General features: G+C 46.0%; 1 protein-coding gene across 3 annotated transcripts in view; it reads left to right on the top strand.

The window, feature by feature from the left end:
* PAMR1 (peptidase domain containing associated with muscle regeneration 1) overlaps positions 1-22212 on the top strand; it is a 152504-nt gene that overhangs the window by 68299 nt on the left and 61993 nt on the right. Inside the window, exon 1 of one of the 3 annotated variants that reach the window (XM_073216400.1) lies at positions 10071-10346. The exons of the other annotated variants lie outside the window; for them this stretch is intronic. Within the exon in view, the coding sequence (XP_073072501.1) occupies positions 10274-10346 (73 nt within the window). The 5' untranslated portion in view covers positions 10071-10273. Of the gene's footprint in view, positions 1-10070; positions 10347-22212 lie in introns of those variants that run through there. 3 annotated transcript variants of the gene reach the window in all.

The raw sequence follows: 22212 nt of genomic DNA, 5'->3' as shown, positions 1-22212 counted from the left end.
TCCATGTCATGTGACTGGAGGGAGAAAAGAAAGTCAGCATGCCTGAAACGTCACCACTGATGGCACCCTGGGCTCAGGAATGTCCTCCTTCAAGGTCAACGCTTTGATCTGAAGGCTTGTGCTTAGCAAAGATGAGGAATTGTGCCCTGTGAGTAAGTGTGGGAAGGGGTTGCAGAAGGGACCAGAAGGTCTGCAGGAACTGTCAGAGATGGCAGGCTGGGGGGAGGCCTGGGAGGGGCAGAGCATGACCTGCCAAGCAAGGTGAGCAGATGTTAAAATGGGGAAAGGGTAGGAGCAGAGGACAGTAACAAAATGGACCACTTCCTATTTCTCATGGCCTCTCCAGTCAGGATTCCCTGGGTGTCTCATGGTTTGCATGGTCTGATGTACATCAGCCATGTGCTGCTAAAAAAAATCCCTTTTCCCTACATAAGTGATGTCTGGCCTGGCCTCATGCTTGAATCTTTGAACTTTGCTTGGCTGCATGTAATGAGGGGGGAAAAACAAAAGAAAGGGAGAAGAGAGAGTGAGAGTGGGGAGAGGAAAGCAGAGAAGGGAGATGTACAGAAAGACACCCAGAGAGAAAGAGCAGGCCTGGGCCATAAATTGCTTCCAGGGTGCAAGGAACCACAGACGCCCAGTTTCAAGACCTTCTGGGGCCACTGTTTAATAGCATCCAGCCGCCTGGCCACAGGTGGGCCTCTCACCTGATTCCCATTAGAGCTCCTTGCCTCTGGAAACCAGCATGATTTATGGGTCCCTCTGGGCTCATGGCCAGACAGCCACCCCTCAACCATCATATCCCGGCTGACCCCGAGTTGCCCTTCTTGTTGCATGTGGCCCAGCAGGTGGATTTGAATTTCTCATGACTGCAGACACCTGTGTTTCCTTGAGGCACTTGCCGTGGTGATGGAGAACAGACCCCAGGCCATACCGCAGAGAAAGAGCACAGTGGAGGAAATTGGAGAGACAGATTTGTCGGAGGCATGAAATATCACTGGAAGTGTGGGCCCTGATAGATTTCATTAACTGTTTACATGTCCCTGCCTGCATTCCACTGGCCACCTGGCCAAAAACACAATTGGAAACAGAAACCTTAAATGAGGTCAGATTTTGCAATGAAATATGCTAAGAAAAAAAGAGCCCAGAGCCAAATCCCAGGTAAATGGGCCCAGTCCACCAGAGGGACATTCACCAGGAGCCCGGTGTCAGGGCAGCCCTGGTCCTGCCTGACATATGATTATCCTGAGGCTTTGGGAGGCCCACTGGGAAGGAGAAGGGGTAAAGTACGTGTGCAGAGCCCAGGGACAGCATGTATGCACTGGACTTGGATTTATGTGGAGGGGGTGGTCCTGCCAGATCTCTTCTGCCCTCTGACTCCTCTGCCGAGCAGCATACTGCCCCTCATTACAACTCTGCAGCAGCTCGTGGAAGCTCCAGACCCAAGTTCAAGGCCCATGGTGAGGCCGGCATGCAGAGGCAAGAGAGGACTGTTACAAGCCCTGAATTGCTCAAGGTGCGGCACAGTTCATGCTGCTCAATGCCATCCTGCTGAGCAAGAGTCACGCCTCCATTCCCAGGGAGCATCGTTTGAGACCCGCTCTCAGGCAAATCCTCGGTGCCGGCTTCTGAGGGCCAGCAGTCCTCAGGGACACTGCTGGTTAGGGTAGAAGGGCGTCCCCACTCCAACCCTTCCTGATGCTCCCATAGAGCCCATTAAAAGCACTTTGCCCTCTATCAACAATTCAGCCTGTGACCTTAGAAGGGGTGACTTCTGCTGCTGTAAGTCCTCACTCTTCAAACTGCAGTATATTGGTCCACAGCATGGGCACCATTGGGGTCCTTGTTAGAAATGCAGAATCTCAGGTCCCTGTCCCAGTCCTACTTGGATCAGAATAACGCCAGTCTGGGGCTCAGCATGGGGTTTTGTTGCCTGCAGAGGGGGTAGCGCTTAGATTGGCTTTGGGAAGCAGCAGCCCAGGCTGTTGTGTTGTGTGACCTCTTACTCTGCTACTGTGGCCATTCTCTACATGTGGGTGGTGAGGCCAAAGACTGGCTCATGTCAGCTGGTGAGTCATTCTTGTCTACTTGGATGTTCAATGCCTCTTTCATGGTAGATGCTTTCTTGTCCACTGGGCTCACATGTTCTGGTCATATTTGGTGCCTACTCCCATTAGCCCATCCACTTGCCTCTACTCCAGACCTGCTTGTTTGCAATCATTCAGTCCTTTTCCACTGCCACTGCCCATGTTTCTCTCTATATATTCTCACTTCAGGCTACTTCCCCTTGCACACAAAGCCAATGACTAGGTGTACCATTCAAAGCTCCACCCATTAGAAAGATCTCCCTCAGCTCTGTCATTCAAGTCCACTCCATGGCGGCTGTAATTTACCCACCATCTATTTTCAGCTTGTACTCACATTCTGAGATGTCGCATTGGGAAACCAAGCTTGGGATTTTCTCCTTTATCTAGTACTGGGAATGCCCCTAGCCATCTGGCCACAGGTGCCAGCTGAGAGAGGGGCACTGGGAGCCATGGCATGGGAGTCTGTAGTTCCTGCTCATGAAGCTTGGTTGTACCATCTAGTCCTGTCTGGGATTCATCCTGGACAGACCATTTCCATCTTAAGATGGCCTGCCATGGGCCTTGTAACTATGGCTTGAAGAGTCTGAAAGAACTCAGTCTGTAAAGGGAGTGCCATACTCATGGTCACGGGATACCAGAGTCAAACGTCCCATGCTCCCCTGCACCCAGTAACACTCTAGGATCTGTTCTCAAAAAGCAGTTGCTGCAGATGTCATGGCCTTGGCCCCAAACCCCAGATGCCTGTGTTGTGATTCTCCTACTGGGGCTTGCCATAAATCCTTACTGCAGCTTTTCCCACTGTTAACACATCCAACGCTAGATTGTCTACTGGATCATCTGCTCCAAGTGGCAGAGCTGCTTGTACCATGGCCTGGACTGACTGCATGTCCTTTCTTGCTCCAGGCCCAATGCAAAGCTGGCACATGGGCCAGAGGAGTGTTGCTTCTAAGTGGGATGTGCTGCCTTCTGAACTCAACCCAAAGAGCCTGGGCAGACATTGTACTTCATTCTTGGTGGTAGGAAAAGAGAAATGCACCAATTTGTCTTTTACTTTGGACAGTATTTCTCAGCATTCTCCTGACCTCTAGATCCCTGAAAACTTTATGAGTGTGCCAGGCCTCTGAATCTTCATAGGGTTTATCTCCCACCACCTGGAGTGAGTAGCTTTACTGAGGCCCCCAATGTGCTGGCTGTTTCCTACTCTCCATGCTCTGTCATTGATGTGATGGATCAATGTGGACATTTGCAGGATGTCCAGATGGTCCAGATTCCTTCAGAGTGTATTGTAACAGTAGAAGAATTAACATAGACCCAGGACACTATGGTAAATGCGTTTTATTGTCTATTCCACATGAATGTAAATTGTTTGTGATTCTCTTCTGTGATTGGGATAGGAAAGAGTCACATACCATTTGTTTGAGTCCATGTTAATCTGTCAGGCAAAGATACCACCAGTGACAAGACTGCCATCATTGGAATTACTTCTTGGTTGAGTGTATGCTGGTTGGCAGTCATTCTGCAGTTGCTGCCTGGTTCCTGCAGGGACCTGACTGGTGAATTAATTGAGATGTGAAGATAAGAAAAACAGAGGGAATGGAGAAGAGAGGGCAAGGATGAGGAAGACCATGTAATAAGGAGGCTAGAGATGGAGGCAGGTCTTTAAACCATGATATCTATTCTAAGGGTAATGGAAAACAATTTGCGGGCCAGTGACTGTATCAGATTTGTGCCTCAGACTTGGCATCCTGCATCCTGCAATGGAATGGAGAGAAACGGTTGGTAGGAGAGGCACTGAGGAGGTAAGAAGGGTGGAGTCGCTGATGATGGCATGTGTGGAGGATGGCAGAGCGTGAAGATGACTCCCAGCTGATGGGGGTGGGGAGGTGCATGATGTCTGGCATAGAGTAGACACACAATCAGTTGAGCTGAATAAGGGAGTGAATGGTTTTTGCCTCATGTTTGTGCTTTCTCCTTTACTCCCTTCTATGGATATTCTCCTGATATTTCCTCTTGGTAATTTTCTATCTTCTGACCCCCACTCCATTCCTTGGCTGTAAACTCCCAGTTCCTTACCACAGTTAGAGTTGAGATCAATCTCTCTTCCCTACAGCAAAACCATTGCAGTGTCTCTTGAATAGTCTTCTTTACTATCTTTAATACGTGTCAGAATAAATTTTGCTTGAACACCCGGATAGGGTCCATCAAGACAAATCTCAAGCAAATGCACACTCTGTCTCTAGACTTGCAATTGGAAGTATAAATGTATAATGTATATATACATTTATTTGTACAATGTATATTTTGCAGATGTGCATTTACTTCAAATCAGTATAAGAATATAACATATCACCAAACCTGTGGAAAATGGTACCTATTTAGTTTAATTTCAGTTAAATATCTGAAGGGATTCTTTGGAAAACTCTTAAGAGTAGATGCTCATAGATAGTTATAATAATAGTCAGCATTGATTAAGCTACCATTATGCATGCCAGCCTCATTTTAATCTTCTCACTTAAGTTATAAGGCAGCTATTATCTCCCTTTTACAGATGAGGAAACAGAGGCTTGAGGGGCCAATGAACCTGCCCCAGTTCACAAAGCCAGTAGATCATAGTGCTTTGATCCATACTGGGGTCTAGGGACCATAGTGCTCTTTTTGTGACATACTCTGTTGCCTTCTCTTAGAGTCATTCTACTGTTTTGTTCTGTTTCCCACTTTAAATGGCTCAGCTCCACGTAACTCTTGAGCTAGCCACTTGGACTGTGGTCAAAATTTTCTTTGTAAAGTTTTGCAGTTCAGTTGCATAGCAGACATTTTTTTAAAATTGGAATTTATAAATATACATATGGAAGTCAAGAACAGGTTTCCCCATGTGATTCAGGAGCACATTGACTGTGAACGAGGGAAAGCTCACTAGCTTTCAGCAATTTACCTAAAGAATGACATAGAGCAAGAAGAATGTAGCCACAGAAAGAACCACAGACACACCTACCCCCTTGCCTGGCTCCCAGTGGAAAGGGAATGGAGCTGAGCCAGACCTGCAGGCAGAATACTATTGCTTGTTGTATAGGTGAACAGCCTGTATTCATTAGGTCTGGAGACTTCCATGGAGGGTGAGTTATAGCAGGCCTCGGTGGGAGGGCCCTTTGTCTTTTCCAGACACCTACCCTTCCCCATCTCTGGTGGTGATTGACTTGAACTTTTGTCTTTGGTACAGCTGATGAAAACCAGCTTAATTACCAGCAGTGTGGGATGCCTCTCTTGGGTTTGCAGATCATTCTGCCCCAGCTCTTGCCTCCTGCTTTGCCACTGTAGGGTTGCTGCTCAGCTGCTGATCTGTGGAAGTTATAGCTTGGAGACTGGGGAGCTATTGGCATTCACGAGACAGCCTTCCCTGCTGTTTCTTTCTGGGTATTCACATGCAACCCGCCTCACTGGTGGCATTGTAAAAGGCATAGGTTTTGTTAGAGTGTCTTATCCTTTCTTGTGAAAATTGGTGGGTATTGTGACTTGTAATTAAATGGGTGGCCTGACTCCATCTACATAGCCAATTGTTGATTTCTGAGTACTGATTATAAGTAGATAATTCTGAATTCCAGGTATCATTCCCTACTTCCAAACATGGTATTTTGCCTTCCTCACTCCCAGCCTGTCTAGTGATTTAGTCCTCCCAAAAGTAGCTGTAGAAGAATATGGCAGGAGGGGGAGACAGCCGTAAAAAAAAAAAAAACAGTTCTTACCGAGTCTTAGTATATTAGGCACTGTTCTGACCTCTTCAGCCCTATGAGGCAGGTACCATTATTCTCCCCACTTAGCAGATGGAAACTAAGGCCATTTTAGGTGAAATAACCTGCCCAGGTTTACATAGGTAGTAAATGGTCCAGCAGGATTCAACACTAGGCAGCGTCATCCAGAGCAAGTGCCATTAAGGCAGAAATAGGGGAAAAAACGGAGGACAGGTCTTCCGTGTGTCCATTATGCAGCTTATAGTTCCCACTCAACAACTGTATATACAAAACCACTTCCCCAAAATCCAACAAATATTTGGTCAAATTTTCAGTGTTAGCTTATAAAGATCACTGATTCTGAAAAGAGTTGGGAGTTTGCAGAGCTCCTTGAGACTCTGAAGAAGGCTATGGCTCCCTCTTATTCCAAAAAAATGCAGGCAGAACTGGGCACATAATTTCAAGAGGTTCAAAGGCCCTCTAAAATCTCTATCCCAGTAGGCCCCATGGAGCCCAGGTTAAGACCCCCTGGTTTAGCATAACAGTAAACTCTAGCAATATAGAAAAATTGATTTGACAATAATGGGAAGAGGAAGCTAAATTTGTGCAGGAAAATAGTAATCTGTAGGGCTGCACAGCCTCAGGCAAACTACTAACCTTTTCTGTAGCATCATCATAGCTTCCTTCTTCCGTCTTCCACGACCAACCGGTTTATTCAATGAGGTAATATCTGACCACTGCTCTGAGTTCATCAGAGAAATGTGTTCTGCTCCTTTTTGACAATACCTTTCCAGACTGTAGCCTTCAGAAATCCGCAAACCCAAATTAGTGACAACAAACTAGCAGAGATCATTTACTACCATGGGCATTCCAGGAGCAGGGCTGAGGGCCTGTTTCCCATCCCCAAAGGCTGGAGAAGCAAAGACTGGTACCAGGCACCTCCTTAGGGAGCAGCCAGGTCCATCACCTGGGGCTCCACCCTGTTTGGGTATAGTTGCCATAAGGCTGAGGCTGCTGAGTATCAACTCAGGGGGAGATGAGGAAAGAAGGAGGGGGTACTGTCAGCTGATGGTAGAAACGGACTCCTGAGAGGCTCTTATTCCTACTGTCATTTGGAAACTCAGTCGTCTCCTCCCCACTCCCATCATAAAGGACCAGGGCTGCTTAGCCAGCAACAAAGTGAAGTTCCTCTCTTCTAACCTCTGCTCTCCGCCCCTTACATATGCTGACCTTTGGTATTTACCAGCTTCCAACCCGCCTTTTTATGGCTATTCTTGGTGTTTGCTTTAAATAAATTTCACCTGGATAGGGTATTTGAGGGTGAAGAAGAAGGCCCATACCATAGGATTTCCTTGGGGTCAGATTCAGACAGATAATGCAGATAAAGATGAATATTTATTGAGCATTAGTATGAACTATTCACTGTACTAAGCACCATATGTACATAATCTCATTAAATTCTTCCAACAGTCTACAAAGCAGGTTTGATTATTATTTCTATTTTACAGATGAGAAAACTGAGATTCAGAGTTAGCTAGCTTAGTGTAGGTTATTGGATTAGAAAAATATCCCCAGTCCTTCCTTCTTTGTCTTTCTCCTGTGTGTCTTCTTTACTCTCACATTGCTACCACACTCACTTCTGATACTTCTGGTCCCGAATGTGTGTGTGGTTTCCCCCACACCAGGCAATTCTGCAATACCAGCTGGGTGTCCTATGTTTTCACTCAGTTCTGATACTACCTACCTGGTGATAGTGTCAGATACACAGGGTTAGTGCTCAGTTCCACAAGACTGTCCCCCACTTCAGATGCCAATCACAAGTAGTAGGTCCCCCGTTTACCCACAACTTCTGTCCAACTTGCCTACAGACTGGAGGGTCTCATGGTTTCCTCCCCCTTAGATTCAATTATTTGTTCAAGCGGCTCAAAGAATTCAGGGAAATGCTTACTTATGTTTACCAGTTTATTAAAGTATGTGATAAAGGATAGAGATGAACAGCCAGATGAAGAGATACATAGGGCGAGGTCTGGAATGGTCCCAAATGCACGAGCTTTTGTCCCTGTAGAGTTGGGGTGCTCCATCCTTCTGGTACATAGGTTGTGTTCCCCAACCTGGAAGCTCTCTGAGCCCTGGACTGTTGGGAATTTTATGAAGGCTTCATCATAGGCATGATGGATCACTGACTTCATTTTCAGCCCCTTTCTTGCCTGAAGAGAATGGTGGGTAAGGCTGAAAATTCCAAGTTCTAATCATGGCTTGGTATTTCTAGACCCAAGAGCCAGCCAGGAGCCCACCCAAAGTCACCTCACTAGAATAAAAACCACTCCTGTTGTCCAGGAAATGATAAGGGTTTCAGGACCTCTGTGCCAGGAAGTAGGGGTGGAGAACAATCCGTACCTTCTATATTCTCTCAGTCACGTAGTCAGAAAGTGGTGAATCGAGGATTTGAATACAAGTCTCTGACTGTTGAGTTCTTGCTCCTTGGCACTTTGCTGCAGTGGGCCCCAGAGGCAGGGCTAGGAATTAGGAATTCCTCTTCCAGAGGAGCACCTGTGTCAGGGCTCCTACCTATCCAGCCTGGTCTGAGCCCTGGGTATTTTCCTTCCCCAGGTTTCTTCCACCATGTTTTCCCTTCCACTCCCATAGCTTACTTCACACTCCAGGCCTTTGTCAATAGTCCCAGCTACCCACTGTGCCAGCCTTGGCCTCCTCCAGCCCTCAGCATGGATACCAGGGTGACTGTTCTTCCTAAGACTTTGCTTTGGATCCTGCTCCCCCTGGTCCTAAAATGCAGATCCCCCACTAACAACAGAATAAAATCCAAACATCCTGACCTCATGCTTCCTCTTTCTCTGCTCCCTGCAACATCCAAACTAGACATATTGTCTATCCTCTTGAGCTAATTTTTGTTCTGAAATAAGTATTTTTATTGAAACTGTTTAAAATGCATTTTAGTGGGATACACATTGCCATGGATCCTTTGAGGAAAGAAATACATGTACAATTATAATAGGAACAGGTATATACTCATTATTTTCCAGTGGCACTAGCCAAATTCAGTCCTTCTCCTGGAAAGGCCTCCCAGCTGCCCTCCATGGATTGGGAGTCTACCTCTGTCTGTATCAGGTCCCAGGTTCTAGCTTCTCTAGCTCAGGGAAACTCCCCACAGCCCTAGGCCTGATGCGTCACTGGCTTCTCCCATGTACTGTTCTTTATTTGATGGTACAAACTGGGACCAAGCCTGGCCCAAAGCCCCAGTGCTTCCCTGAGTCACACTTGGTGGGGGAGTCCTGCTCTGCCACTCCCCAGCTGAGGGACACTGAGCAAGTCACGCAATCTCTGAGTCTTGGTTTCTGCATCTGTGCTATGTGGACAATATCATCTGTTGTACATGGTGTATATAAGGGTTGAATAAAACGCTGTATACACAGCATGATAAGAAGCAGTAGAGCATGGTGGTTGGCACCATAGTCTTTGCACCCAAGGTGCCTGAGTTCAAGCTATATGACCTTGGATGAGCTGTTGAATGCTCAATGACTCAGTTTCCCTATCTGTAAGTTGGAGATGATATGTTTTTTTGAAGGAATAAATGAGTTAATATATGTTAGGTACCTAGAGGCCTGGCATGGAGAAATTTTTCAAAATTATCAGCTTTTATCTCATAAGGCATCCTTCTTCCTCACTTCAATATGTCATTTGCTATCTGTACCTAAACCAAATGCCCTCACAAGGGAGGCAGTGTCCTGTATATTTTTCTCTCCCTGAGCTTAATATCCTGCCTGGCATGTGTGCAGGACCTATTTATGCTGCTGAGTTTACCGTGATGGGCATCATGGGAGGGTGAATTTTTCCAGCAGCTTACAGATGCAAAGGACTGGGTATCCATGCTGGGAACACCTAGAGCAAACGCTGAGGGAGGAGGAGAGCTGGGCTAGAGGGGGAGGAGGAAATGGCTCCCGAACCGCACCTTCTTTCAATGTAGCAGGCCCTGTGCACTCAGGGCAGGCAGAGGGGCTCGAGCTCGCCGGGCAGGCTCCCGGAGGGGGTGGGAGGTGTGGGTGTGGGACCCGAGGCCTCACCTGATCGCCCCTCTCCCACCGCGCCCCCACCTCTGCCCCAATCCTCTGAGCTGCCAGCCGGCCCCCCGACGAGCCCGGCGGAGGGAGCCCAGCCTGCTGGACTGGCTTCTGAGCCCCGCGGCGGCGCTTCCAGCCACGGCCCGGGGCTCCCCGCGTGGCCACACCTCCTCGGGCCCCGCAAGGGTTAAGGCTGCGCCGAGCAGAGGTTCGGACTGACGTCGCTGAAGGTGGTTCCCCTCGGATGAGGATGGGAGAGCCTGGCGAGCTGAAACCCGAGCTCCCGCTCAGCTGGGGCTTGGGGAGGTCCCTGTAAGAGCCGCCTGCCCGCTGCTGGCCTCCCTCCGCCCCTCCCCAGCAGTCACTCGGCACCGCCGCCGGAACGATGGAGCGGGGCTGGTGGCCGCAGCTGGGGCTCACTTTCCTGCAGCTCTTTCTCATCTCGGCCTTGCCAAGAGGTATTGTGAGTAGCGTTCTGGGTCCCGAGGAGGGGACATTTCCTGGGGTCTGGTAGGGAGCTGCAGAGTATGGGGGCTGCTCCTCTAGCCCCAATCCTGGGGGATTGGCCGGTGGTGCTGGAGCATCTGCCCTCCCTGAGAAAGTGACACCGTTTTGTCATCCCAACTTGTGGGACTGAACTAAACTGGGTACCAGTTTAATTTACTTGTTTTAATTTTATTCCTTTAAAGCACGAAATTACCTCTGGAAATCCATCCAGTCTGACTTACCCACTCTGACTTGCAAAAATTAAGATTCCCCTGGAAAGAGCCCTGTCAGAGGTGCACGAGAGGGAGAGAGACAAATAGAGAGCAGGGCTTGCAGGGAGGGCGTTCCTCCTGGTCAGCGCTGCCTGATGAGATCTTGATCACACCCTTCAGGACAGATCCCTAGTCAGGGAGACTTACCCACTCAGCAAACACTTCCCTCCCGGTGGGAATGAGAACCAAAGAGAAGAAGCCGAGGTTAAAAGTGCACGCTATTTCTGGGGATGCACAGTGTTTGTTTAGGAAGAGCTCTGGCTTCTGTGCTTTTCATTATGTCATTTTCTGAGCCACAAACCCCATGTCAAACGGGCGCTCTGGGCAAGTGAGGCTGAAATGAGACTCAGAGCTCTTGGGAGCCTTTTGACCCCAGCTGAGGGCAGAAGCAAGGGGATGGTGCATTTGTCTTGTAATCGCTGGCTGGCAGGCAGGTGAAGTGGGGACTTCTCAGGAACATAAGGCTTGAGGGGTGAGGTGTCAGAAGGTAAGGTGAGACCTCATGAGGCAAGCGCAGGCTGAAATGGCTAGATATGCCAAATAGGGCAACTTTGTGTGGGAGCAGACACTGTGCGAGCCTCTGCTGTTCCCGGTCTGAGATGGTTTCCTGTCCTCTCTGTTCTACTTTAGAGGTGGGTGCTCCATTGCTGCAAGCAGCTGGTAAGTGGCCAAGGATGAAATAAGACAAGTGGCATGAGGGTGCAAAATGCAATAGCCTACTGTCTAGAAGGGGACTTGACAGTGAGGCACATCCCTTCCTGATGAACAGAAAGCCGAGATGCATGAAAAAACTCCCATTTTGGTCAGTACTTTGCATCTTTCTGTAGCCTGCTGACCCCAGGTGAAAACTTCCACAGTGACCTACTCTCAAACTGGAGAGGAAGTTTCATTTGAATTTTGCCTCAGTAGCAAGTGGAGCAGCCCAAAGACAGCTGTGAAGGAAGAAGGAGCCCCTGAAGGGCCTGGTAATCCCTAAGTCCAAACACTTGCGCAGGGGTAAATCAACAACTTTGCATTAAGACTCCTCCCTGCTGCATCTCTGCCTTCTGGAGCTCAATCTCTAGGCATGTCCCTAGCCCAGCTCCGGAGGAGTCTGCCTGGTTCCTTCCCAGAGCTCCTGGGCTCAGGGGACCAGTTTCTTCAAGGTGGTATTAAACTCCCCTGCTTCCCCCTCTTTTTTTTTTATAACGTGGCAGGTGAGAGGGCTCAAAGCCATAAAAGTTAAAAAAACCAAAGCTCAGATGCCCCTTTTTTCTTGCCCAGGATCTGAAAAAAACATTTACTTCTGACCTGAGAATCTCTTTTACCTTTTGCTGTGGAAAAGCTTCAGGGAGAGTGCATGGTTCCCTGGCATCCAAGCTGCTGAAGGAACTGGAGAGTAACTTCACGTGTCTAGCAAGGATATTTTTCAGTTGGTGAGCGTTCACAGTTAGAGGAAAGACAGAGGAATAAAGCGGAGAAGGAAAATACTTCTCCAAGTAGTGAGCGAGTCCACTCCCTGCTGGAATTCTGAATCTGGCCCTGTCAAGAAAAGGTTGGAAGCAGATTTACTTTAATTACTTTTCTAAAAGGAGATCTGATGAAATGTAAACCTCCACTGGGATGGCGCAGGAGGTTGTTGTTGCTCTTCGGCATGGGACACATGTTGGAGGATGTGAATCCAAATATTAGGCCAAGTGATAAACCAACATAAACAGCATGTGAGGGGAGAAACCCAACTCCACTGGCTTCACCAAACAGCAGTAGCTCTGCCAGCAGCATCTGCCTAAGAGGAAAAATTCATTTAAAATATGTGACACTTGGGAATGAGACCTTAATATGGATAACTTCACAAGTGCTGCTTCCAACAGACATTAGCTTGTGGGGAATGAAGACAAAGGCAACCAGGGAAGATAATGCAAAGCACAGATTTTCCGTAGGCAGGAGCAGCCAGCCTAGAAAGGGAATGTGGAAAGAAAGCAAGGGGAACGAATGACAAGAAAAATTAGATGTTGGTTTATAATGGGATGTGTTAGCAAATTCCAAGGACAGAGCTATGAAAACTGAGCCTTCTTGGCAGGGTGGATTTTTGTGGGGACCATGAAGAGGGTGTTCTCCTGATACATATGCTGAGAGCTCCTGGCTTTTCTCAACAGGAAAATAATTTAATGGTGGAATCATAGATTTTTGGAGCTGGGATTAACTTTAGAGATCATGCAGTTTGAGCACCTTAATTTCAGGGAACTACAAAATTAAACATCTCTGAACATTTATGATGTGCCCTGTCTTTGAGTTGAATGCTTTATATGCATTAATTCTTAGACCACCCTAATAAGGTAGGGGCTATTGTGATCCTCATTCTAAGGATGATGATTAGAGAGATTCTGTGACCTTTTCAAAGATTCACAGGCATGGTTCCTTGAAAAATTCAACATTTGATGTAGCAAATCCACTTCTGAGTATATACACAAAGCCAAGAAAGCAGGGACTCCAACAGATATTTGTACACTGATGTCCATTGCAGTAGTATTCCCCAGAGCCAAATGGGAGAAACAACAAAAAATGGCAATCAATGAGCAAAATGTGGCATGTACACACAATGGAATATTACTCAGCCTTAAAAAGGGAATGAAATTCTGACACATGCAATAATGTGGATAAACCTTGAAAAATTATGCTAAGTGAAAGCAGCCAGGCACAAGGGTACAAATACTCTCTGATCCCACATACATGAGGTACCTAGAGTAAGTGGGACAGTGTTTGCCAGGGGTGGGGAGGAGGAGGGATTGGGTAGTTATTGTTTAATGGGCATAGAGTTTCAGTGTGGCATGTTGAAAGGGTTCTGGAGATGGATCATAGTGATGGTTGCACAAACCACTGAAAAGTGATTAAAATGGTAAATTTTGTTATATACACTTTGCTCAATAATAATTTAAAAAAAGAATACAAAGGCAGATTAGTGGAGTGTGGGGTGAGCCCAGACTAATTTCTGAGCTCAGGATCACCTGGTACCTGACTGAAACTCACACATCTAATAGATGGATTGATTAAGCTGATACACATGTAATCTTAGCACTTGGGATGGCTTCAGATGGCAGGGGAGAGTCCTTGCTATTCCAGTTTTGATGGCACTCTTTTTCTGTCTTGGGTGGCTGTGGCAAAGAGGGAGACTGGAGAGCTAAAAGTCAGCAAATGGGCAGCCTTTGGTTCAAAGGCCTGCAGAAGTAGTCAGTAGAGCACAATGCTTAAAAATGTTTTGAACCTGAATGCCTTGAGGTAGGCTGGGTCCTCTCTGTGGCCCGACACCCCACCTTCTCGGCCCACATGTATGTTACCTGCTAGTCCCTATTGACATCTGAGTGTTTGACCTCCTTTCCTGAGAGAGATGGGGCAGAAAGGGAGAGGAAACAAGAGAAGGTGGAAGGCTAGGTGCTGAATGGGGAGAAACCTAAGTGAGGATTGAGTAGCTTGACAAGACTTTTAAAAGAAAGAACATAAATGTATTTTAATTTGTCTGTTTGTGGAACATGATCTCACCTCTGCAGCCACCAACTCTTTGGTGAGATATTTGACTTTTATGAATGCCCTTGACAGTGACCTTTTGGTGGAAACTGAAGATCAGGCTGGGTGTTATGTCTGGGTCAGTAAGCTGGGAATAAAGCACCTTTGGGCATGACAGAGGTCACCTAGAGCATGTAAGTAAGTCGCTCAGAAGTATCCAGAAGTCTTAGGGAGGGCTTTGGAATATCACTGGCAGGGACTGTGGACTTAACATTTATCTACATCTGAGTTACACTGGCTAGACAGAAATGGCTGAGATAACTGTGTCTGGGGGACCTAATGACTGGCCTTAGGTCATAAAATTATTTCCATCTGCCCCACTAAGGGCATCTAATCCTGATGCAAGAGGAAACTTTTCTACCTGCTTCCCCTAAGACCACCTGTAGAAGCTGTAATTGATTTAGGGTGTCAACAAATTAGGAAATGTGCCATTTCAGTGATAAATGAGGGACATTGTGCCCTGCTCCCCTCACATGTGGGAGGACCTGTCATCCCCATTCTGTGGATATTTGAAAGTCACAACCCAGCTCCCTCTCCCCTTATTTTATTTTAAAGGGGAGGGAAACACAGCATTTACATTTTCCAGCTCCTGAATTCCAGGGGAGTGGACCCAGAGGACAGCTGGAGCTTTGAAAGCGACCAGATCAGGGGCAGAAAGTCTATCAGATTTCAAGCCTGGCCTATGTTTAAGGAATTCTGTGTTGTCAGTCATCACAAAATCTGGGTCAAAGCATTAGGTTTATAGTGGAGAGAAAGAAGTAAAAAATGTAGGGAAAACCAAACCTCATACCTGTAAACAAAGCCACTCGAGGAAGGCAGTGAATCAAGGCAGCTGGAAATACTCTAGTCTCTTAATCAGTGGGACTTCCCACCACTCCCTACCCACTACTCCTTCCTTGGCTGCAGTTATCTGTGAGACAGATGCAGAGCTAGTGCATACAGGCTGTGAGTGGAGTGCTTAAAGGTTGAACATCAAATTCATCACCCTCAATGATGGAAATACCAATGGTGGAGGCCTCTTTGAAGAAGCTCTCATCCTATGATACCTTAGGGACCTGATCTGGATTTGGTCACCTAAATAATTTATTGAGTTTTTGGTAAATACCAGGCACTCTTCTATATGCTTTACATGCATTTATTAAATATTCATGGCAAACCTGGGAGGTAAGTAGTAGTGTTATTATCCCCAGTTCACACATGAAGGACCTCAGGCAGGGAGTGCTTGCCCAGGTCACATAGCTGGACATCATCCATGTTTTGAACCCAGGCAGTCTGACTCCATAATGCCTGCCCTGAAACACTGCACAACACTGTCACAGTCAGCAGTGGGTCCAGCTAGGGTAGATTTTTCCTACTGCATTTTGGCCAAATCATAAAAGACCACAGAGTCTGTAAAGAAATCTGGTTATCCCCTAGACATTCCAGGTGCTCAGAATGGCCTAAATAAAGTCATGTGCTCACCACGGTGGAGGCAGAGTGGGTGTGCGAGAAAGGAGAGAGACATCGACAGCCCCTGTGGAATCACGTGGAACCCAAGAGAAGCCATTCTGTAAAGGAAACGGGTGCTCAGCACACCAAAGTCTAGTCATTTTCTGGCATACATGTCTACAGGTCATGCACCTCAGTCTGATTAAACATGGGACATGAGAATTTCTTTGTCTCATGGTCAAAATTTTTTTTTTTGAGAGGGCATCTCTCATATTTATTGATCAAATGGTTGTTAACAACAATAAAATTCTGTATAGGGGGGTCAACGCTCAATGCACAATCATTAATCCATCTCAAGCCTAATTCTCATCAGTCTCCAATCTTCTGAAGCATAACGAACAAGTTCTTACATGGTGAATCACACATTATGAATTATAAACAATCAGGTCACATATGAATATTCGTTTGATTTTTATACTTGATTTATATGTGGATCCCACATTTCTCCCTTTATTATTATTATTATTTATTTTTAATAAAGTGCTGAAGTGGTAGGTAGGTGCAAGATAAAGGTAGAAAACAGTTTAGTGTTGTAAGAGAGCAGTTGTAGATGATCAGGTGTGTGCCTGTAGACTATGTGCTAATCCAAGCTAGACAAGGGCCTTAAAACATCCATGGATGCAGATTTCTCTCAAAACAGGGGGGGTGAGGTTCTAAGCTTCACTGCTGTTGATCCCCAATTTCTCACCTGATGCCCCCCTGCGACTGTGCCTGTCTTAGGTTGTTCCTCCCTTGAGGAATCTTATCATGGTCAAATTTTATAATTAATATCTGTGTCTGTTTGCCAAGGGACAGAATAAGGATGAGATGTTTCAAGTCCAGCCCTGACACTATGTAACCCTGCTCCTTTATGGATTTATTCTGTCAAGATCATCAGTGTGTAAAGCCTTAAGCCATGGAATGGAAAGAACAGGCCTGGAATGAATAAAGGGATGCATTTTTCCTCCTCTTTTTTGTCATAACACAATTGATGAATATAGCAGGTGATGGAGACATGATCGCTTTCTGTTAATACTAAGATGGGTTCTAACTAATTCATTTCAACCTTGAGTGAGGATCTACTCACTACCTGACACTAAGGTCCTGGGTTTTATGTCAAGTGGTTAAGAGAAGTGGCCCTCTTGGCTGAGCATCAAACAAAGACACCTATTTCTGTCGCTCTCCTGCCTCTGGAGTCGGGGAAATGCCTTTATTCCTCCCACCACCCTCTCTAAGGTCCTGGCTGTCTCAGAGGACTGAGTTAGTGGTGTGGCAGCAAGTATGTGTAAGTAGAAGGCTAGTCAGTTAGTTTGGTGATTGGAAAGCCAGGGCCACAACTGCCAGAACAGAGTGAGGAACACATTCAGGCAACTTTAGCTCATGGGGAGGCACAGCAATTCTCCTCATAGCCTGAATTCATGATCAGTTCTGAAATACTTTTGGGCAGTTTAATGGAAAAACCACAAAATGGATGGGGGATGTTTGGCTGGTTTGCTTCAAATCAAATGAATCATTCGAGGACTCAGAAGAACTAAACTGTCAATGTTTTTCAAACCTAGTTCCACATTCATTGACTTTATAGGATTCCTCTAAAGGTGATCAATTAATCCCCATATGGTGGGATCCCACCTTAGGACTCCATAGTCATGGGGAGCACTTGAGATGTCTTAGGGAAAGTTGCCTGAGTTTAGCTTCTAAGCTGGTGACATATTTAGTTCTTTATTTTCCAGCATGTCTTTGGTTCACCTGGAGGCAATAGAAGGGAGGATTTGGCTGGTGGTAGAGAATCTTTGTTACAGGACTTCTTGGTCTGGCTTTCTGCCTCTCCGTGGGTGGTTGACTGCCTGTTTCTGAATGGTCCTCAGCCGGGCTCCCCTGGCTCTACTGGTAGAATGTAACAACTGAACATCTCAAATCTTTATGGAAATGAGATACAAGCTACAGTAAACAAAAATATTAACCAGTAACAGACCCAGTGGATTCCTGGTACTGCAAGATGTCACAGCAAGAGACATTTCTAACATCACTCTTTGTCATAAAAACTTACTCTGGAATCACACATGCCTCACACGTCCACATTCATGTATATATTCAGCAAACTTTATCAAGTACCCATTAGGAGCCAGGCACTATCCTGGGTGCTGGGGATCCCATGATGGATAAGGCAATGTCCTTTTCCTCCAGGCCCTTGTGTTCTATTGAGAGAGTGTATAGTCCAGCCTGGCATTTATTTCCCAAAGTGGATTTCATGGAATTCTAGTGCTGGGAGATATTCATCAAGAATAAACAAACAAAACCTAAGATGTTAGGATGAAATAATTCTCAGGGATGTAGAGATTAACTCTGCACGAAGGTATTACGGATTTTGCAAAGCCCTGCAATAAAGAAAGCTGTTATTAACATTTTGCAAAGTTGTTTGAGCACAGAAACTTTTATCACACAATATCTAGTGGAATTGTGCTCCATGGATTTTAGTTTGGGAAACTCTGGTTTCTTGCCCATAATGAATAAAGTACTGAAGAATATGTCACCCTTATAGAGGATCAAGTAAGAAGGTAATTTCAAAGCAATATTTCGGGTATACAAATAAGGGTCATAGTGTTTTATGACCCTTTCTATTAACTTCTATTTAGACTTCAGCTCAGGGATGGGCAGGAAGTCTGGTGTACTAGTCCCTTAATACTTGCGGAGATGTTGAAAGAATAATGGAGATGATCCTGTTCACGCCACTGTGAGAAAAGTCCTTGCCAGCATTGACCTGCATGGTTCATCAAGGAAATTGTTTAAAAGAATGTTGTTGGTCTGGGATCATTGGACAAACTGAGATTGGAATCTGATTAATGAGCATATGGTGATGTGGCAGTTGGAGAGTGATGACACCTGTGCCTTGACTTCCCAACTAGATTGTATCTTTGATGGCAGTCACACTGTCTTCAAAAATAAGAAGACTGAGCCTCCTTCTCATCCCTGGGGTGCTGAGTCCAAAGTCTGTTCCCCAATTACCATCTCCTCCTCCCTTTCCCTCTACCACACACACACACACACACAGAGGTTTGTCTCCAATCCTGTGTTATTTACCCTCATTTCTGCAGGTTCTGGAATAGTCCAAGTCACTATGACCCTTATTTGTACACCCGGAAGTGGTCTGGGCTGTTTACACTGGAGCTGTATCCATAGAGACAGCATGAGTTTGAGCTGTTCATGAACCCCTCCTTAGCTATTCCTGGGAACTACTTTATTCCTGCCTTTGCTAAATAATTGCTCTTGTTGTCATGCAACACAGCTTCTCCAGCCCTAGCATTACCTACCTTCTCTATCTGCCCAGACTTGTTTCAGTCTAGATGACTATGGTGGCAATGGGTAAGGAATAAAACCAGCTCTCCCTTTTAAGAGTATCCTGCCTAGGTAGGCTTTAGTAACCTGTGACCCTCTTAGCAAATATTCAGCCCTTGCTAGCCATTTATATGTTTATGAATTCATCTTTGATGTAGATGGCTTGGTATGGATGTGTTCAAGTTTGAATACCCATATACACAGAATGAAGTATAGATGTGGGTGTGTATATATTTATGTGTGTGTATATACAAATATGAATATACATGGGGTATAGACTATTAAGGTTTAAAACATGGGCCAAGATTTGAATTCTGTTCCATCATTTATGGATGGTTTTCTTGGGCAAGTTAACCTCTTTAATATGGTCTTTCCATCGTCCAACCCGTAAACTGAGGATAATGATAACAATAAACCTCTACCGTAGGTTTATTGCAGGTGTTAAGTAAGATAAGCAATTAAAAATGTTTGGTATAATGCCTTGCAGAAATGGAGTACTCATGAAATTAAAGTCATCTTCTACTACTCTTCTTTCTATGATTTTTCCCATTAGCACATGTTTGACAGGGATTTGAGAAGGAGAATTACTGGGTATTCTATCTACAGTAGGATGGGTGTTACATGGTCGTCCTGTGGCCCACTTCACTGCTGTCAACAATCCTATTATCTGTAACTGTCAGAAAAAAATTCCTTATAAGTTTCTGTCTTTGAGGCTTGCTTTCTCTGCTTGATTTTGTCATGAATCCACCTTATACCTTAGGGAGAATGTCCTCCACACGCTGTGCCTTAGTTTCTCTGGGTCTGAAATAGGGCCAGGGGTAGTGTCTTGCCGGAGATGAGGGGATAGTCTCTCACACAGGAGGTGGTTCTTGGTCAATGGTGTTGCTTCTGGAACTTGAGATGTAGCTCTTGACCACCTGTTGTGACTCAAGGGTGGAGCCAGCCAGGAATCCTCAGGCAAAAAGGAGTTCCATTTTTTCTTGTTCTAGCTGACAGAGCTGGGGGAGGTTACTATAATGGGGGCTAGCCTGCCTGAAGCTGCTGCCAGCCTAGGGCTTAGTGAACCAACGGACATATTATTATCAATGCATCATCCTCTCTCAACATACTTGACATCTGCTGTTGAATGCCAGCTGCCTTTGGCCAAGGGAAACTCTGTCTTTGCCTGGCATCAGTGAACCTGGGTAGTAAGACAATAACTGTAACTCTGGAACCTATTGGCAAAGAGGTCAGTGTGGCTAAACGGGACTCCTGGCATGCTCTAACTCAGAAAGAAGGTTTCAAAATGGTGGAAGGCTGTGGGGCAAGTGAGGTAGTCTGCAGAATTCTTGGGTCCAGGGAAAGCCAGATCGGATTGTTAGGGGATAGCTTAAGTTTTATGGTTTTTAATTAGCAAATCTACTGCTTTTGTTGAGATATTTGCTGAGTTTTATTGCCAAGTACTTTTAGATGTGTTATTTAATTTTTTTTAGTAGCCAATGCTAATAAAAAAGTAAGAGCTATTCAGCTCATATTCCAATGTTTGAAATAACCCAGAAGCAGCTGGCCTTCAAGGGTTTCCAGCACCACAGTTGTTGGGGATGATGGCAATTGGGGGCTCTTCCAAGAAGACAGGATTTGGGTTTTGTTCCCTTTAGCTATGGATGTAGAATTTCTATTTCTAGAAGAGAAACAGCAGGAGGTGAAGTATGTCCTACTTAAATAGGTGTCTGAAAAGGGGGTATTAAAAACAAAAGAGACTAGGAATCTAGAAGCAAGGGGAGGAACCCAGAATACCATGATTTAAACATGAGCAGACTGTTTGACAGTGCCACGTATGTGTGGGCCTCTGGAGGAGATGTTATTCCTCACGCTCTTCACTCCCTTAGCTGTCTGTGTTTTAGTCAAAGATATGATTTTTTTTTAATTCTGCAGAGAATAATGGCAATGTCTTCACAAATATGCAGATTTTCTTCCAAAGCCCTTTATGCTCACCTCATTGTCACCTTGAACTGCAGTGACATCAACAACCTGTCAGTTCACACCCATCCAGTTGAGGCTTTGGGGGAAATGCTGTGGTAACATGTTTGTCTACAGTTGTTCAACAGCATAAGAAAGGGACAGATTCAGGGTTAAAATTTGAGTGGGCTGATTCCCACCTCACCAGTGTTGTGTTTGACATCTGTAGTTAGAGGAGTGAACTCTCTAGAATCAAGGTAGTTGTGTTAAAAGACAAGACTTTGGTCCAGAAAGAGCTAGATTCTGATCTTTTTTCATCTGAAAGCTGTGTCCCTGCGCATTTTATTTACCCTCTCTGTTGTTCAGTTTCCTCATCTGTTAAGGGAAGAAAATACTACTACTTAGAAGGGTGACTGAGAGGATTCAGGAGCTGGTGTGTGCCAGGGCTTGGGTACATTCCCTGTGGGTGCTGGGACCCAGGAAGTCGAATGAGGAGGATGAATGAAGAGCCACAGTGCGCAGCTGTGTGCTTATTAAAGGGTGAGGGGTAAGGCAGTGACAGACTGATTGTTCCCCTCTACCCTTCCCTGGAATACAAGTGCCTAAACACCAGATACCCAGGGAGCTCACTGCAAGTTTTATCACTCTTGCTACCCAAAAGGGGTGGTGAAGGCCTTGACTCTCCAGCTATCATTATGTCCCTAACAAGAGGAGCTGTGAGAAGGGGTGCACTGAGGCTGCTGAGGTTGAGAATCAGGTAGGCTGAGACTTGAGGCTCATTTGGTGATGGGATAGTTCCAAAGGCTCAGGGGGAGAGAGTCACCAGGGCCCCAGGAAGCGTTCCGTCACCCATGACTCACAGTCATCCCTGCCTGGGATGTGCTTGTCTGTCATCAGTCCTGTGGAGCAGGCGGCCAGACCCGCAGGCAGCCAGGAACGTGTGCTGGTGAGACATCTCCGTGGGCAGCTGGGATCGCACGAGCGGAGGCGGGGGAGTAAGTGAGCATGAGGGAGGCATCCAAGCTGCCTAACAGTATCTCTCTCTGATTCATATGTCTTTTTTTTCTCCCTCTGGTCTCAGAAGGTTTATACAATGCAGGACAGTAAAAGCTCAGTAGAAAATACAGTTAAATGTGGTTAGACGGGAGAACTGTGGGGCTTGTGGTGGGCAGAAAGGAGGCCTCTACCATCAAGGAGGAGCAGGCACATGATAAAAGTGCCTTTTTTTTACCACCATCTGGTGTGGTCTCTGCCTGAAACTTTAATCTCACAATTGATGTTTCAGTCA

This window comes from Manis javanica, chromosome 11, assembly GCF_040802235.1.
Source record: "Manis javanica isolate MJ-LG chromosome 11, MJ_LKY, whole genome shotgun sequence".
In the NCBI taxonomy this organism is placed as follows: domain Eukaryota; kingdom Metazoa; phylum Chordata; class Mammalia; order Pholidota; family Manidae; genus Manis; species Manis javanica.
The sequence above is the reverse complement of the archived record's forward strand: the minus strand, read 5'-3'. Positions and strand labels throughout refer to the sequence as shown.